Genomic DNA, 17,535 nt, shown 5'->3' on the forward strand with positions numbered 1-17,535 from the left:
GTATCTTCTGGGCGGTTTGAAACCACTCCTTGAATTGCATCAGATTTAGATATTGTTTTCCACACACAGACCTAAGCACAAAACACATTTTGAACGGTTATATTTAATAATACAAAAGCAACTGTTCCAACATGAACTTGTTTGGAAAAATTGTTTCTGATATGATACTGATAAGATACAAATTGTATTATGAGGGCATGAGAGTACTGAAATCTCGCGATAGGTCTACTGACAACACTTCCAGAGCGCCCTGTGATTATTCAAAACAGTCCAATAGGGTGATGCTTTTAATCGAACTAACCAATCAGGGAGCTTTGTGACAGGAATTTAAAGGTCTGTACAAATGTTATATGCATTAGCTAGAATTTCTGTAGAAGGACCTGGTAAGTGCTTGTCAAGGGCTCATATTTTGTAGTGGTTGGCAAATATTCGATGTACTGCTTTATTTACTTGATATGTTACTGCTTTATTTAGCTGAAATGCTACTGCTTTACTCTGTTGATGGGGTTTGCTCGCCACTATTCCTGGTCACTTGTGACCGATGTAACTTTCTAGAAAAGCCAAACACGTGTTATTGGATCCTAGCTAGCAATTCGTATTATGAAGTTAATTGTTGCATTTCGTTTAGGTGCTCAAAAAAGATTTCTTTATCAAACGACTTCGAACATTTTGTCAATTTTCCCAAAAATGTCTGCTGGCAACGAGAGCGTTGTCCGTATGGACAAGTTCAAGAATAAGGGAAAAGATGCGAATGTAAGTGACATGTATGCATGGCACGTTTTTTTTTCAATGTTTCATTTCAAATGTGTTCATGGCTTGCGAGCTAAATAAATCTGGCTTGGCATAGTCAATGGTGGTTGTTGATCACTTTGCAGGAGCTTAGACGCAGGAGAGTAGAAGTCAACGTCGAACTTCGCAAGGCAAAGAAGGACGATCAGATCTTCAAAAGAAGAAATGTGAACACTTTGGTCGACGAGGCAACTTCCCCACTTCAAGAGAAAAGCCAAAACTGTCAAGTGAGTTTGTTAGGTCTGTCTGTTTATACAATGCACAAAAATTCCAGTGGCGCACAATTGGGCCAGCGTCATCCGGGTTAGGGAAGAATTTGTTCTTAACTGACTTGCCTAGGAAAATAATTCCAATGGAAACAACCTGTTGTCTTAATTTACAGGCCACTCGACAGTGGTCCGTGGAGGAGATTCTTGCTGGTGTGAACAGTAACAACATTGATGTCCAGCTCAATGCTACTCAAGCTGCAAGGTAAAGTGATTGATGTGAAACTCTCTGGGAAATGCTGTATTTGTGGCAGTGTTATTATTTTTAAGTGTTGGCTACCATAATCATGACGTGTTGCTTTTTAAATTGTTCTCATTATAGGAAGTTGCTATCCCGTGAGAGACATCCTCCCATTGACCACATCATCAGTGCTGGGCTGATTCCTAAGTTCGTTGCATTCTTGGGTTTGGAGTCACCCCCTATCCAGTTTGAGGCTGCTTGGGCTCTAACCAACATTGCATCTGGAACATCTGACCAGACCAGTGCTGTTGTGGAGGGCGGAGCCATTCCAGCCTTCATCAGGCTTGTCATATCCCCCCACCCCCACATCAGCGAGCAGGCTGTGTGGGCTTTGGGTAACATTGCAGGTAACTCATTCCTCTTGTTACAGTATCTCATCAGTGTATAGAACCCTAATTTGCCATAGTATCTCTCACCCCTAACCTTGCTTTATTCTGTCAGGTGATGGGTCGGGCTACAGAGACCAGGTCATCAAGCATGGAGCTGTGGCCCCCCTGCTTAGTCTGCTTGCTGTCCCTGAGCTCTCTTTGTTCTCTGTAAGTATTCTTAGTGCCTAGTACTCTTAATGTGGTGACCCTTGGCAGCCATTCATAAGTAATGGACAATCACTTGACTTTTTCATGACATATACAAAGTATTAGTCTTGTTTTTTGATAACTCCTTGACCCCACATTACTTTCCTCACTGGCCACTAGGAGGTGCTGTAACTCTATGAATGAACACCTCTAAAATATTTTTGTCTTATTTCTCTGCAGTCTGGCTACCTGAGGAACATCACCTGGACTGTGTCAAACCTGTGCCGCAACAAGCACCCCTCTCCCCCTCTGGCAGCCGTGCAGCAGATCATTCCCACTCTGGTGCGTCTGCTGCACCATGATGATAAGGAGGTGCTGGCAGACACCTGCTGGGCATTGTCCTATCTGACCGATGGGCCCAACGATCGCATCGAGATGGTGGTGGTTCAGACTGGTCTGATCTCCCGCCTGGTGCAGCTGCTTGGCTCTGGGGAGATCTCTGTTGTGGTATGTGTCCAGGTATCCTCTAGAGGTGGTGGACTGTCATGTAAAATGACTAAGTTGTCACCATATTTATGTCTCTACATTTATGGTACTATCTATTTATTTTTTAATTTATTTTTTAACCCAAGTGCCCACTGTCTTTGACCTGTCTCCTTCAGACTCCTTCTCTGCGTGTAATTGGAAACATGGTGACTGGCACGGATGAGCAGACTCAGGCCGTGCTGAACGCTGGGGCCCTCTCAATGTTCCCTGGCCTACTGCGCCATCACAAGAGTAACATCCAGAAGGAGGCCTCCTGGACCCTGTCCAACATCACTGCAGGGAGAGACTCTCAGATCCAGGATATCATCAATGCTGGCCTGGTCCCTCTCATGGTAGATGTCCTACGTAAGGTATGTAGGTTTGTTTTCTGTAATCTCTTATGATTGAACTTGTATTTTCTTTTTCATAACTAGGAATGGTGGGATATTTTTTTTTAAATAAAAAAATCCTGTCTTTCCAAACAGGGGGACTACAAGACTCAGAAAGAGGCTGTTTGGGCAATAACTAACTTTACCAGTGGGGGCACAGTTGAACAGGTTGTGTATCTTGTTCAAGCTAATGTGCTGGAGCCTCTGTTGAATCTACTCTCAACAAAGGACAGCAAAACCATCCTTGTCATCTTGGATGCCATCACCAATATTTTCCTGGTAAGGGGACCTTCTCTCCAATAATTAGGTAATCTTATTACAGTATTGACTTCGGCATTTGTACCCTGTAACTGCAAGATTCGGGTGACGTATTAACTTGTTTTGTCCATCAGGCTGGAGATAAGATTGGTGAAGCAGAAAGGCTGTGCATGATGATCGAGGAATGCGGTGGGCTAGACAAGATTGAAGCTCTGCAGTCCCATGAGAATGAGCTAGTCTACAAGGCCTCCCTCAGCCTGATTGAGAAATATTTCTCTGGCGAGGTGAGCATTGTTGTGTAATGGTAACTAATTGAACCTGTCCTATTAGATGCTATTTGTTTCCTTTGCCTCAATTTCTTGCATGTTCTGGTTTCTAGGAAGAGGAAGACCAATGTGTTGCTCCAGAATTGACAACCGATGGCTATGCATTCCAGATCAGTGAGAACCAAAGCACTTTCAACTTCTAAATACCACTTTTCCTTTCATCTCTACTGTATATGTCCACTGTTTGTCCTCTGTGTAATAATGGACTTTTCTGTCTGAAATGTACATATGTTTTATGTCTGTAAATAAATTTCCTTAAAGAAATTTTAACTGCTGTAATTTGTTTGGGTGGAATGTCAATACATTCACTTCCGATTGAATATTAATCTTTATAGCGTCCACCCTCTTTCTGTAAACTGTATGCAAAGAAACACTGTTTTTGCAACGGTATCTGGACTGTCAGACTGTTTAAAAAAAAAAAAACTAATTACACTAGCGACCCGAAATATCACTTGTCTGACAAAGTTCTATTTTCTCGGTCATTAGCATTGTAACGTCAGATCATTTCAGTTAAGCCAAGCCGTACAGGCAGATGTTTCCATCCCCGTGTCGTCATTGGTCATTTACTTTACTAGCCTCCCTGAAGTGGGCTCTGCACTGAAGGGCGTACGAGCTCAACAGTTCAACTCGTCTGGGTGGGAGGAGGACTGAATTCCAATCGTTCCGAAGCTGAAGAGTGAACTCGGGTCGCTTTCTTACTCTTAAAGTAATTAGTCGGCCAGAACCCCGATTTCAAGAGTATTTGGTCAATCAAATGCACTCTGCGGCATCCTAGCTAGTAATTGGTTGATGTATGTGCGCGACAGTGATTGTGTGATCATGATGGCAGCAGTGCTGTCTACATCCGGGCAACGATGCCTTCACTCCGTTATTGTTACTTCGGTCTGAAACTGGTTAGTCTAAAATATTAAGCTGGAAGCAAGATGTCTAACCAAGGAGTTCGGCGAAATGGTCCGGTTAAACTGCGTCTAACAGGTAAGAGAATGTTGAGTGTTGTCCCTACGCAAATGTGGCTACTGTAGCTAGTTTGTGTCGCTAGCCCAGCTAACGACGTTAGTTTGCAGGACAAACGTGTGTTCGAAAGTGTGCTTGATGTGGATTAAAGTTTTAGCCGCACTTCAATATTTCGATTAGGGTACATTGGGTATGTAGCAAACTAAGCTAAACGACACAGTAGCTAGCTATTAATTGTACGTTTCAGAAATTTAACGCGTGCCAAATTAGACAGTTGGCTAGCTTGTTAACGTTAGATTGGTGTCTAACCAGCTAACATTAGCACAGGCAAAACCAAAGAGATCCGCCTGGGATTACTGTTAGTAGCTAGCTAACTAAATATTAGTTTAATCAAGCTTGTTCAATATTTGGTGTGCGCAAGATTCAAATTTACATCAACAATTTTGTTTAAGAACACAGTATATAGATTACCCGGTTTAATTTTTAAACTATTCATATACTAGAATGTTAATGTGGTCAACTAACGTTCTCATGAATTGCCATAAGTGTGACTGTATTAGTTGTGATATTATTCTAGCTAATAAAACAATTCCATAGCTACTACACAATGTAACATTGAAGCTTTATCTAGATGGCGAGACTATGGCTGCGTTTACACGGGCAGACCACTTCTGAGCTCATGCACAATTATTGGTGAGGGGTAAAAGATTGGAATTGGGCTGTCAGTGTAAACGCAGCGTATCTCCCAGACAGTCCACATCGTACTGCAAAGTGGGGATCATTTCCCCCCCCAGAATACTGTGGCTATGATGCAAACGGGGCTTCAATGTACTCTTTGGGTTGCTCCTTATTTGATTTTGTACCATTTCAACACAGTGAAACGTTTAGATGAGATGACATTGTTTTGACTGGGAGAGGAGGATGACAGCAGTGGTGTTTGATGTACTTCCAGGATCAGGGCTGAGTCAAATTCCAGGCCTTTCCATTCACCAGGAAGAGCCAAATTAAATATTTAAGCTAGATTATGATTTTTCAACACGATGCCGATTTATTGGAGGACAAAAAAAAAACATTGACGATTTTTATTTATATATTTGTAATGATGACAATTACAACAATACTGAATGAACACAACTTAATACATAAATAAAATGAAACATATTCAATTTGGTTTAAATAATGAAAACAAAATGTTGGAGAAGAAAGTAAAAGTGCAATATGTGCCATGTAAGAAAGCTAACTGAAGTTCCTTGCTCAGAACATGAAAACAAAAGAAAGCTGGTGGTTCCTTTTTAACATGAGTCTTCAATATTCCCAGGTAAGAAGTTTTAGGTTGTAGTTATTATAGGGCTATTTCTCTACCATTTGTATTTCATATACCTTTTGACTATTGGGGAGTAAAAAAATTCAAATCCAATTTCGTGGTATCCAATTGGTAGTAGTTAGTCTTGTCTCATTCCCTCAACTCCCGCTCGGGAGAGGCGAAGGTCGAGAGCAATGCGTCCCCCGAAACACAACCCAACCAAGCTGCACTGCTTCTTGACACAATGCCCATCCAACCCGGAAGCCAGCTGCTCCAATGTGTCAGGGGAAACACCGTACACCTGGTGACCATGTCAGCGTTCACTGCGCCCGGCCCGTCACAGGAGGTGCTAGTGCGCAATGAGACAAGGATATATTTGCCAGTCAAACCCGGACGATACTGGGCTAATTGTGCACCGCCTCATGGGCCTCCCGGTCGCGGCCAGCTGTGACAGAGCCTGGATTCAAACGCAGAATTCTGGTGGCACAGCTAGCACTGCAATACAGTGCGTTAGACCACTGTGCCACTCGGGAGGCCCCGACTGACTATTGGATGTCCTTATAGGCACATTAGTAATGCCAGTCTAATCTCGGGAGTTGATAGGCTTGAAGTCATTAACAGCGCACTGCTTGAAGCACAGTGAAGAGCTGCTGGCAAACGCAGGAAAGTGCTGTTTGAATGAATGCTTACGAGCCTGCTGCTGCCTACCACTGCTCAGTCTTACAATAAACACGCATACAAGCCTTAGTTTCCAGCTTTGACCATATTAATGACCTATCATTCAGAAAACAAAATGTTTATTCTTTCAGTGAAATACAGAACAGTTCCATATTTTATCGAACGGGCGGCAACCCTAAGTCTAAATATTGCTGTTACATTGCCCAACCTTCAATGTTATGTCATAATGATGTAGAATTCTGGCAAATTAATTAATCTTTGTTAGGAAGAAATGGTCTTCACACAGTACGCAATGAGCCAGGCAGCCCAAACTGCTGCATATACCCTGACTCGACTTGCACAGAACGCAAGAGAAGTGACAATTTCCCTAGTTAAAAGAAATTCCTGTTAGCAGGCAATATTAACTAAATATTCAGGTTAAAAAATGTACTTGTTTATAGATTTTTTTTTTTTTTAAGGCATTGCTGTTTATGGTTAGGTAGACTGGTGCAACGACAGCGTTTTGTTTTTTTGCGAATGTGCTTGTTAAATCATCACCCGTTTGGCAAGTGATTCGATGATAAATTAACAGGCACCGTATTGATGATATGCAACGCAGGACAGCAAGATAACTACACTTGGTTGATGCTATTAGTAGGTTAACTAGTGATTATGTTAAGATTTTTTTTTTTTAAGATAAGTTTAATGCTAGCTAGCAACTTACCGTGACTCCTTGCTGAACTCGCGTAACAGGTGGTCAGCCTGCCTCGCAGTCTCCTTGTGGAGTGCAGTGTAATTGGTGTTAAAAAATGCAGATTACCGATTGTTATATAACTTGAAATCGGCCCCAATTAATCAGTCGACCTCTAATCGATAGTTACATATTGGGATTTTATTTTTGACTATATCGTTTGGATAATATCGCAATATTTTTGCGCTAGTTGGCTGTACCTTCAACACACCAATATTTTTCCTTCATAGCTTATTCTCCACCTTTCTCCATCTGTCAAATATTGTGTAAACTAAATAGTCACTATTTGGGCATGATAAGATGAAAATATTGTGAAAATCTAATGTGTTTACTTACTGATAGGTGAGTTTGTATAAGTAATGAAGGTCTGCACATGAGTCGTGAATTCATAATAGCAGCTTGTTAGATGTAGTTGACTTTGACACATTGCTGTTGATGAGTTTGTTATTGGGTAAACCCTGAATGATGAGTTGTTACATGTGAGCAGTCTTGTCGCTGTTTGCGTTCCTCTGAGCTTCTCCTTACTGACATACCCCCATCCATTTGAACCAGATGTTGCAGACGGTTGCCAGCTTTTAAACTGGAAAAATATGGCAAGCAAGCCGCTAAAACTAACACTTGTGGTGAGAATTGCCCCTTGAATACACAAGACAGGTTTCCATTATGCTCTACAGCTGATCATTCTTAAATTATGTCACACAAACATGGTTAATGGCACAATACATGATCTGGTAAGTAATAAATTACAGCGTTAAAATATGGCTCAATGCGGAGCACATTATCTGATCAGCTCTAAATTGTATTACTCAAACATGGTTCATGACCAAATGGTATCCATTCCAAACAGCCATAAATTTGTCAGGACACAGCACATGCTAACTTATCTGTTTCCCATAAAGTAATTTGAACAAAAACTGTGGAAGGGAGAAGTGATCCCTCCATTTTAACACTGAGGCCTCTGATCCCCAGCTGTTTGTAGCCGAGAGCTGAATTCGCCTCACCCACCAACAGATTTGAACAGCACAGACATTGATTAAGAGAGAGGTTATACAATATTTAAGGGCCATCTGTTCTTAGTTTCATTGGCTGACCCTTTGTTATTTGATTCAACTCTTTGTTTAGCATGCATATTACTCTTCTGGGTTTTGCCATGTACAGGAAAGAGGGAAGAATTAACTCTGGGATTGTCTAGCATTCTCCACAAAAGCACCCCCCCCCCCTTTCTTTCTGTGAGTCACTCAGTCCTGTTCTTTCCGACTAAACTGCTCCCCTCCCAGTCCTAAGCGCGTGTCACCCCCACCCTCAGTGAGAGAGAGAGCTGTCGTGTGGTGCTGGGTTTCTCTCTGACTCAGTCAGTGCTTTTGGATCTTTCTTTTGACTGGGAACCAGCTACTATTGAGGACAGCATTGAACAAAGCTGCAGCTTTGTCAGGTTTACCTATTGAAATGTCTACATTTTATTTAGTCGATTTATAGTTGCTAGCTACCTCGCTGGGATCTTATAAAATGGGCTGTTGAATGAACACAGATGCACTTGTCTCATTTAAATCAAAGCAGTCCCCAAAAAATTCCTGTGACAATAGGTTGCGAGACTAAACATTCTCTCGCTGTACAAATCTGATTGAAGGATCCATTCTCTGTAGTCCTTAGTCTACGGATTGGGTTAACATGTTAGGTAGTGGGGGGAAACTTGCAGCTGGGCACAGATGGTGCTACAGAGGCACAGGACTTAATGATCCAGTTCTTAATGTGTGCCGAGTCTGTCTGGTGCGTTCATGTGGCTCAGCCGTTTTACAGAGTGCCTGTATGGAAGTGATTTTGGTCATCTGGGTGTTCAGATGGGATACATCGTAAATACACAATGATTAGGTACATGTGGGGAACTGTTGACTTTGTTGCTCCATTACAGAACTGCAGAACAGTTCCACATTTTGCTTAAAGAGAAGGAAAATAAAACAATAGCAATTATTGCGCGTCATTTGTAAATGTTATTCTTCCCCTGTTGAGGGCCCTACAATAATTGCAATTTTTCCATAAATGAATTGACTGGGGTTGGCTTTCCTGTTGGTTCAGCTGCTCTTCAACGAGGACGAAGGCTTTTGCGGTCACACTCCCAAACCACTGCCAGCAACGGAGCCGAGGCCAGATGTAGAGGCGGAGTGGGCAGCATCGGAGAGGAAGCTCTTTACAGACTAACACTTGTCCAAATGTCACCCCTGACAGGTGGGGAGCAGACAAGAGAAACTCCCTTTGAGGTTCATAGTAATAATAAAGTGAAGAATTGCAGTCCTATTACGCAGCAGGACTTTCGGTTGGTCCTCATGTTTTGAGATTGCTGGGTGGATTATGAGGGCTGTCCTCTTTAGTGCATTGAGTTGGAGAAATCAGTCGGTGGTGGATCTTAGGAGAGTGGTGCTCCCAGCTAGGCCGAGCATAGGTTGGTCCATCAGGCAGAGCTTTATTATCTTCAGTGGTGGATTGTTTTCCCAAATTCAGAGTTCTTTATTGAACTTAATGCAGGCTTAGGTTGGTGTTTGTGCACTTATCTCACTGACTCAATACATTCCATTCAACTTGGGTTAATGGATTATAGTTTCCTTGTCTCATTTAGAAACAAAATGCACAGACCACCTCACATTCCCCTTCCTATAGACAGGTGGTTTGTTGACCAACAGAACTGATACATGCACAACTTTGGGGCAGCACAGATGGCGTTGGCGTACAAACAAAGGATTATTGGCAACATGTAAACCATATTTTGGCTTAATGTTTATTGAAAACATAAATACATTTGCCCAATAAGAAGTGGTGTCTCTCAAATGCATCATTGCAGTTGTAGATAAGCTAGCTAGTGATTTTTAGCCGTGTTGGCATATTTTTATTTATTTATTTTACCTTTATTTAACCAGGCAAGTCAGTTAAGAACAAATTCTTATTTTCAATGACGGCCTAGTGGGTTAACTGCCTGTTCAGGGGCAGAACGACAGATTTGTACCTTGTCAGCTCGGGGGTTTGAACTCGCAACCTTCCGGTTACTAGTCACACGCTCTAACCACTAGGCTACCCTGCCGCCCCGGGGTGGCATAGCCGTAACACAAGTCAAAACACCTCAAAACAAAACAACTAGCTGAAACAGCCACCTATGATTCCCCACAGAGCTACAGCAATGACTAGAAGATGCCATCTGACCGTTCAAAATCAATACACAGCCCTTTGCCTCTTAGATGCGAGTGCATCATTGTTTCGACATTGTCAACCAACCTGTCTGTCTATACTCTGCTCTGTCTTGCCTCTGTAGCCTATGTTCTTTGAAACCAGAGGGCATCCAATGATAAGCAGGTGCTGAGCGTGAGTATCAGTCGACAGAACATCTGCAGCCAGCCCCTCTCTGATGGATGATTAGTGCTCTCCAGGCAGCGGCTGACATTATTTACAAGTGCCCCTCCACCTTACTGCCTGCATGTCTGACAGGAAACACTCTCCGTACCTGCTCTGCCTCAGGGTTGTCCATTTTGACCACCCCAGTTTCCTATTTACACACTGACATATCTGCATTTCACACCGCCACTCCGAAGAAGCCCACCTGTCAGCTTCCCAAGGAAGACGCCGCCTGGGTGTCGTGCGGACAGTGAATGTTTTCGCTAACTTGAATGGTTGAAAGGGCGCCTTCAAAGGTCTGATGTGTTAACATGGCAGAGCCAGTTAATGGGTCAGAATTGGATTAGCGGTGAGGGGGGGAGCTCTAGTGAGAATTCATCTGATGCTTGTCTGCAGATTCCTCATATCACTGCTGCCTGAACTCCGTTATTTTCCTCCCAATGCTCATTCGCTGCCTTTTGAAGTGAGAAATGTCACTTTGGGGTATTTTTTCACTATGATTCACTTTAGATGCCCTTGTTGTTTTTCAGTTAAATAGTACAGAAAGAGTATTGGATACTTAGAAATGGGGTGTGTTCAGTCTCACTCCCTTGACAAATGTAGGCTAGTCGTAATATCTAGTGTCTTAAAGGGATTATGTGAGATTCTGGAAGTACATTTTTTTTAAGTATCTGTGTGTAATATGAAGGAAGTTCGAGGTAGTTCCGCGAGCTGGTGCTAACTAGCGTTATGTTGTATAGGTGTAGTGAAATGTGTTGTTTTACAGTCAGCCATAGTTATATGGGGCTTCTGGAGCAAATTAGGGGTAAGTGCCTTGCTCAAGGGCAAATCTCTCTCTCTCTCTCTATATATATATATATATATATATATATGAGGCTGCTGAGGGGAGGATGGCTAATATTAATGGCCGGAACGGAGCAAATGGAAACGTATCAAACACATTGACACCATGTGTTTGATACGATTCCACTCATTCAGCTCCAGCCATTACCACAAGCCTGTCCTCCCCAATTAAAGTGGCACTAACCTCCTGTGAGAAAACAAAATATATATATCTCTCTCTCTCTCTCTCTCTCTCTCTCTCAGCAAAACAAGAAACACCCCTTTTTCGGGACTCTTTCAAAGAATTCGTAAAAAAACAAATAATTTCACAGATCTTCATTGTAAAGGGTTTAAACACTGTTTCCCATGCTTGTTCAATGAGCCATAAACAATGTGAAGTTTGCTGAAAATAAACGCAGTTGACAGTGAGAGGACGTTTCTTTTTTATACAGTGCCTTGCGAAAGTATTCGGCCCCCTTGAACTTTGCGACCTTTTGCCACATTTCAGGCTTCAAACATAAAGATATAAAACTGTGATATTGCACAGTGCTCCTTGGGATGTTTAAAGCTTGGGAAATCTTTTTGTATCCAAATCCTGCCCAATTTTTCAGTTTTTGATTTGTTAAAAAAGTTTGAAATATCCAATAAATGTTGTTCCACTTCATGATTGTGTCCCACTTGTTGTTGATTCTTCACAAAAAAATACAGTTTTATATCTTTATGTTTGAAGCCTGAAATGTGGCAAAAGGTCGCAAAGTTCAAGGGGGCCGAATACTTTCGCAAGGCACTGTATATGTGTGTGTGTTTTGTGGGGGTTAATTTTTGGGATGGAAAGACACTTTCAGTATTAACTTTAATGACTAAAACCAGATATAAAGATAATTTACCTATTTTTTTCATAATTTAATCTTTGAGAGCTACCAATCACCAATATAAAAGGTCAACAGTCAGGGAGAATTGAACATTTCAAAAGCAATGAATTTAGCAGTATATTTATTTTACCTTTATTTAACTAGTCAAGTCAGTTAAGAACATATTCTTATTTTCAATGACAGCCTAGGAACAGTGGGTTAACTGCCTGTTCAGGGGCAGAACGACAGATTTGTACCTTGTCAGCTCGGGGGTTTGAACTTGCAACCTTCCGGTTGCTAGTCCACCGCTCTAACCACTAGGCTACCCTGCCGCCCCAATACTCTTTCTGTACTATATTGTATTATGTTTGTGTAAAAGAGCACAGCATTAGCCATGGCAAAATGTATACATTTGCAGGAAATGTGCTTTAATACAGCTAAATGTTCTCTCAGCTCTTTAGCAGAATATGTAGTATTTCATGAAATAATCTTGATTTTTTTTGCAGTTATCTCAACTACATGGATATTTTGGAGGGGGGGGGTTACAGGAAATTGGCTTAAAAATGTTACTTTTCTCTACACCGGCAAGATGGGGGGCCTCTATTATTTAGTTTTTTAATTGCTGTTGGTTAGGTACATTTTTGCAACGATTGTGCATTTTTCGCAAATGGGCTTTTGTTAAATCATCACCTGTTTGGCGAAGTTGAACTAGGCTGTGATTCGATGTTAAATTGAACAGGCACCACATTGATTATATGCAACACAGAACAAGCTAGTTAACCAAGTAATATCATCAACCATGTGTAGTTAACTAGTGATTATGTGAAGATTATAAGATAAGTTTAATGCTAGCTAGCAACTTACCAGCCGCAAAGTCCTTTTGATGCTGCACTCACGTAACAGGTGGTCAGCCTGCCACGCAGTTTCCTCATGGATTGCAATGTAATCGGCCATAATTAGCATCCAAAAAGGCTGATTACCGATTGTTATGAAAACTTGAAATCGTCCCTAATTAATCGACCATGCTGATTAATCGGTCGACCTCTCCACTAGATATCCAGACTTGTTCCCGTTTCCAGGAAAAGGTGGTGGGGGTACCTAGAATGTTCCTGGGCTCTGCTGTAAACCTAGATTGATGTGATTAACCCATACCTCTCTAACCTTGAGCAGATAGGGGTCTCTAAGTCACCAGTGTTATGGGATGCTTGGTGTGAAAAGTGCAAGGCACTCACAGCTGACACAAAGCATTTGTCTGTGCCCAGCCTGCCGTTGAGCCCTTGGTCCTCTGAGGAGATAGATCACGAGGTGTTTATATTCACACCAGACTAAAGTTGAACAAATATGCCAAGGCTTCCTGTAAATGATTTTTGCATGTGAGCAAAGCGGATGGCTGTTTTACAATGTCTATTTCTGAAGACTGCCATGTCCGGTAGTTGGCTAGTTAGAAAGTCACCAAACATTATGCCCCTTCTCCTTTTTAAATAGAATTACACTTAATTCAACAAGTAGTTTTTGCTGTTTGACTGTCTTAAGGATGGCCAGGTATCCTTCTTTTAAAATGGCTGCATACACGGTCTCGTTGAGAGGACTCAGTTAACGCTGTTATTACAGGGACTACTCTCAACATGATTGCACAGCCTTCACCTCATTCCATAGAGTTATTGGAATTCTCCAGAATGCGGTCGGTAACCTTATCCTTGTAGAAAGACTATGTCAGATTTCGCTCTTTTTAACTCGGTGCCTTGTTTGCGAGATTGACCCAGTTATTGTGTAACTGTCTGCTTAATAAGTTGTGGCTTGCTAGGTGGAAAATCATTATGAAAGTACCTTCCCCATCCAGAACCGCTCCATTAAAACAATCGCTACAATGGCCTGATGATTCATTGTGGTTTAGCTGGATCAGAGGCCGCAGACACTCCAGCCAGTCAAGTCTAGAGTATGAGGTCAAGGTTTCAATGTGCATTATCATTCAGATGGGATGTGTAATTACAGCCCTGGTCTGACTCATCAAGGGAGGGGCCACAGGTGACTAAAGTGTAATGCACTAGGCTACTACATCTTACGCCCCAAAAAGTTCAAGGAGCTTTTAAACGTGGCTGTTTTAAACGTGGCTCTAAGCGAGAGCAAGAAATAAGATCTCAAAGTTTTGGCCGTGCCTCCTTATTAACCCCGTCTCCCTGCACACTAATCAGAGCTGCCCAGACTTGGAATGATCTCATTATAGCAGCATGGCACAACTCTGCCCACGTCCCTCAATTGCTAAAGCTGGGACAGACATGACACAATGGTGCTAAAGCTGGGACAGACATGACACAATGGTGCGTAGACACGTGTTACACACTTCAAAACACCCAGTAAAAGCTGTTTATGGTAGACACCTGCACATTATCCCATTCGCTCATGGTTTTTAATCATGGAGCTCAATGTCTGTCAGCGCCACATACAGTGAGCTCCAGAAGTATTGGGACAGTGACATTTTTTGTTGTTTTGGCTCCAACACTTTGGATTTGAAATGATACAATGACTGTGAGGTTAAAGTGCAGACTGTCAGCTTTAATTTGAGGATATTTTCATCCATATCGAGTGAACCATTTAGAGATTACAGCACGTTTTGTACATTAAGGGACATAAAGTATTGGGACAAATTAACTTATATTAAAGTGGTAAAAAAGTACATTTTTGGTCCCATATTCATAGCACAAAATGACTACATCAAGCTTGTGACTCTACACATTTGTTGGAGAACATTTGCTGTTTGTTTTGGTTGTGTTTCAGATTATTTTGTGCCTAATATAAATGTATGGTAAATAATGTATTGTGTCATTTTGGAGTCACTTTTATTGTAAATAAGAATGTTTCTAAACACTTACATTAATATGGATGATACAATGATTACTAGGGATGCGGCAATAATTTGCCAATACCAATATCCAATATTTTCCTTGCCAAAAAACCCGATACCAATAACCAACATTTTTAATTTTAGCGGCCTTTAAGCATTCTAGTATCGTTAACACACACACACGGACAAAGCGGTCTAAGGCACTGCATCTCAGTGCAAGAGGCGTCACTACAGTCCCTGGTTCTGTAATAATACACAGAAATACGAGCCTTAGGTCATTAATATGGTCGAATCCGGAAACTATCATCTCGAAAACAAACCGTTTATTCTTTCAATCTAACGGGTGGCATCCACAAGTCTAAATATTCCTGTTACATTGCACAACCTTCAATGTTATGTCATAATTACGTAAAATTCTGGCAAATTAGTTCGCAATGAGCCAGGCGGCCCAAACTGTTGCATAAACCCTGACTCTGCATGCAATGAATGCAAGAGAAGTGACACAATTTCACCTGGTTAATATTGCCTGCTAACCTGGATTTCTTTTAGCTAAATATGAAGGTTTAAAAATATATACTTCTGTGTATTGATTTTAAGAAAGGCATTGATGTTTATGGTACACGTTGGAGCAACGACAGTCCTTTTTCGCAAATGCGCACCGCATCGATTATATGCAACGCAGGACACGCTAGATAAACTAGTAATATCATCAACCATGTGTAGTTAACTAGTGATTATGATTGATTGATTGTTTTTTATAAGATAAGTTTAATGCTAGCTAGCAACTTACCTTGGCTTCTTACTGCATTCGCGTAACAGGCAGGCTCCTCGTGAGACAGGTGGTTAGAGCGTTGGACTAGTTTACCGTAAGGTTGCAAGATTGAATCCTTGAGCTGACAAGTTAAAATCTGTTGTTCTGCCCCTGAACAAGGTAGTTATTAAGGCTAGGCTGTCATTGAAAATAAGAATATGTTTTTAACTGACTTGCCTAGTTAAATAATGTTGTAAAAAATATTTAAAAATCGGCAAAGTCGCCGTCCAAAAATACCGATTTCCACTTGAAATCGGCCCTAATTAATCGGCCATTCCAATTAATCGGTCGACCTCTAGTTAACATGACTTGGGTATGATATTTGTGCGTCTAACTTTCTCACTCATCACTATTCATGATATGTTCAGGATTATCCATAGTCATGGTAGCATCCACATTAATCTTATTTTCAATACAAGTGACTCCAAAATTACACAATACATTATTTAGCATTCACTTCTATTGGCGACAAAATAATCTGAAACTCAACCAAAACAAACCGCAAATGCATCCGACAAATGTGTAGAGTCCCAAGCTTTATGTAGTCGTGTGCTATGAATATGGGACCAAATACTTATCTTTTTACTATTTTAATTACACAAGTGAATACTTTTGGTCCCCTAAAATGTGAGGACTGTGTACAAAAAGTTACGTCATTTCTCAACAGTTCACCCAATATGGATGAAAATACCCTCAAATTAAAGCTGACAGTCTGCACCTCAGTCATTGTATCATTTCAAATCCAAAGTGCTGGAGTACAGAGCCAAAACAACAAAGAATGCGTCACTATCCCAATACTTTTGGAGCTCACTGTACATAATGTTGACAATCAAGGATGACTGGGTCCCCCAATAATGCATATAAACAGATACACATGTTGTGTGACTAGCCTACATGTTGTGTGTGTTTGGACTACATTGTCTCTTTTACATTGAAAACATGTAATTATGCCCAAATCATTGGCGGTACATAGGGCCTGGGTTACCCTCTTGTTGTGTCTTTACCTATAGGCTTTCAAGGTTAAGGGATAAAGCACATTCATTGTATTACGTTGCTGTTCAGGTGAAAAGAAGAATCAGTCTACTCGAGGCAGTGTGATGGTTGGCATGGCCCAAATCGTGGCTTGCTCATGATGTAACCCTCCTCAAACAGAGTTGTGAAATCTTTTTATGAAACAAACTCACAGGGAGGAAAATGAAGGGAGCAGCAGTATTTCTCTGCTCCAGGCCGTGGCGGACCTCCATGTCTGTTAAACAGGTTAGTAATATCCCTCTCTCCTCTGTAGCTCTACCCCGGCCTCTCCTCCATTAGTCTACATCAGAAAGTGCAGAGGAGCCAAAGAGCTTTAGAGAGCCATGCAGCCACTCTAAACTGCCCAGTCCCAGCCCACAGTGGTGCAAGCTGGCAGAAGCTGAGTGCTCACTGTTTTGACTCCTCACTAAGCATCAGTGCTGTGGAAGACTTTACTCAACTGGATGACTTCCTCTCAGGCACATTGTATCACACAGTGGAAAACACATGTAGGCCTACTTACGCAGGGGTACCAAAAAATACAGCAAAAAACATGGGGATGAGTTCCTTCTTTTTGGTTCTCAAAATAGTTTGTGTGGACTCCTTATGCAATTACATAAGGCCTTGTGGAGGAAAGGGTGATGTAAGATGGATGACATGTTCTCACACCAAGAATGTCGTCAGCCCATCTGTTTGCATGGTCAGACAGGTTTAGCAGTGAAAGGTTGCTTTACCGACTCTGTGTGACTCTAGTCTCTCCCGAGTGGCGCAGCAGTCTAAGGCACTGCATCTCAGTGCAAGAGGTGTCACTACAGTCCCTGGTTTGAATCCAGGCTGTATTACATC

The 17,535-nt window shown here is 41.7% G+C and overlaps 2 protein-coding genes across 4 annotated transcripts in view; both read left to right on the top strand.

Moving 5' to 3' along the window:
- The first annotated feature begins 320 nt into the window (after positions 1-320).
- Positions 321-3,573, top strand: LOC115110641 (importin subunit alpha-1-like). 2 transcript variants are annotated; one of them, XM_029636464.2, is made up of 11 exons: positions 321-383; positions 629-753; positions 876-1,016; positions 1,172-1,260; positions 1,378-1,643; positions 1,738-1,832; positions 2,052-2,318; positions 2,474-2,707; positions 2,822-3,004; positions 3,118-3,267; positions 3,363-3,573. In XM_029636464.2, exons 1-11 carry the CDS (start codon positions 344-346, stop codon positions 3,450-3,452), a joined length of 1,680 nt encoding a protein of 559 aa, XP_029492324.2. In that variant the 5' UTR covers positions 321-343; the 3' UTR covers positions 3,453-3,573. The 2 variants fall into 2 exon arrangements, with proteins under 2 accessions (XP_029492324.2, XP_064866293.1); XM_065010221.1 differs by lacking the exon at positions 321-383.
- A 96-nt stretch (positions 3,574-3,669) lies between these two features.
- Positions 3,670-17,535, top strand: part of LOC115110640 (E3 ubiquitin-protein ligase SMURF2) — a 61,485-nt gene continuing 47,619 nt past the window's right edge. For both annotated transcript variants that reach the window (XM_065010219.1, XM_065010220.1), the window contains exon 1: positions 3,670-4,284. In XM_065010219.1, the coding sequence (XP_064866291.1) occupies positions 4,233-4,284 (52 nt within the window). In that variant the 5' untranslated portion in view covers positions 3,670-4,232. The remainder of the gene's footprint in view (positions 4,285-17,535) is intronic.

The sequence above is a fragment of the Oncorhynchus nerka genome, linkage group LG26 (assembly GCF_034236695.1).
Source record: "Oncorhynchus nerka isolate Pitt River linkage group LG26, Oner_Uvic_2.0, whole genome shotgun sequence".
In the NCBI taxonomy this organism is placed as follows: Eukaryota; Metazoa; Chordata; class Actinopteri; order Salmoniformes; family Salmonidae; genus Oncorhynchus; species Oncorhynchus nerka.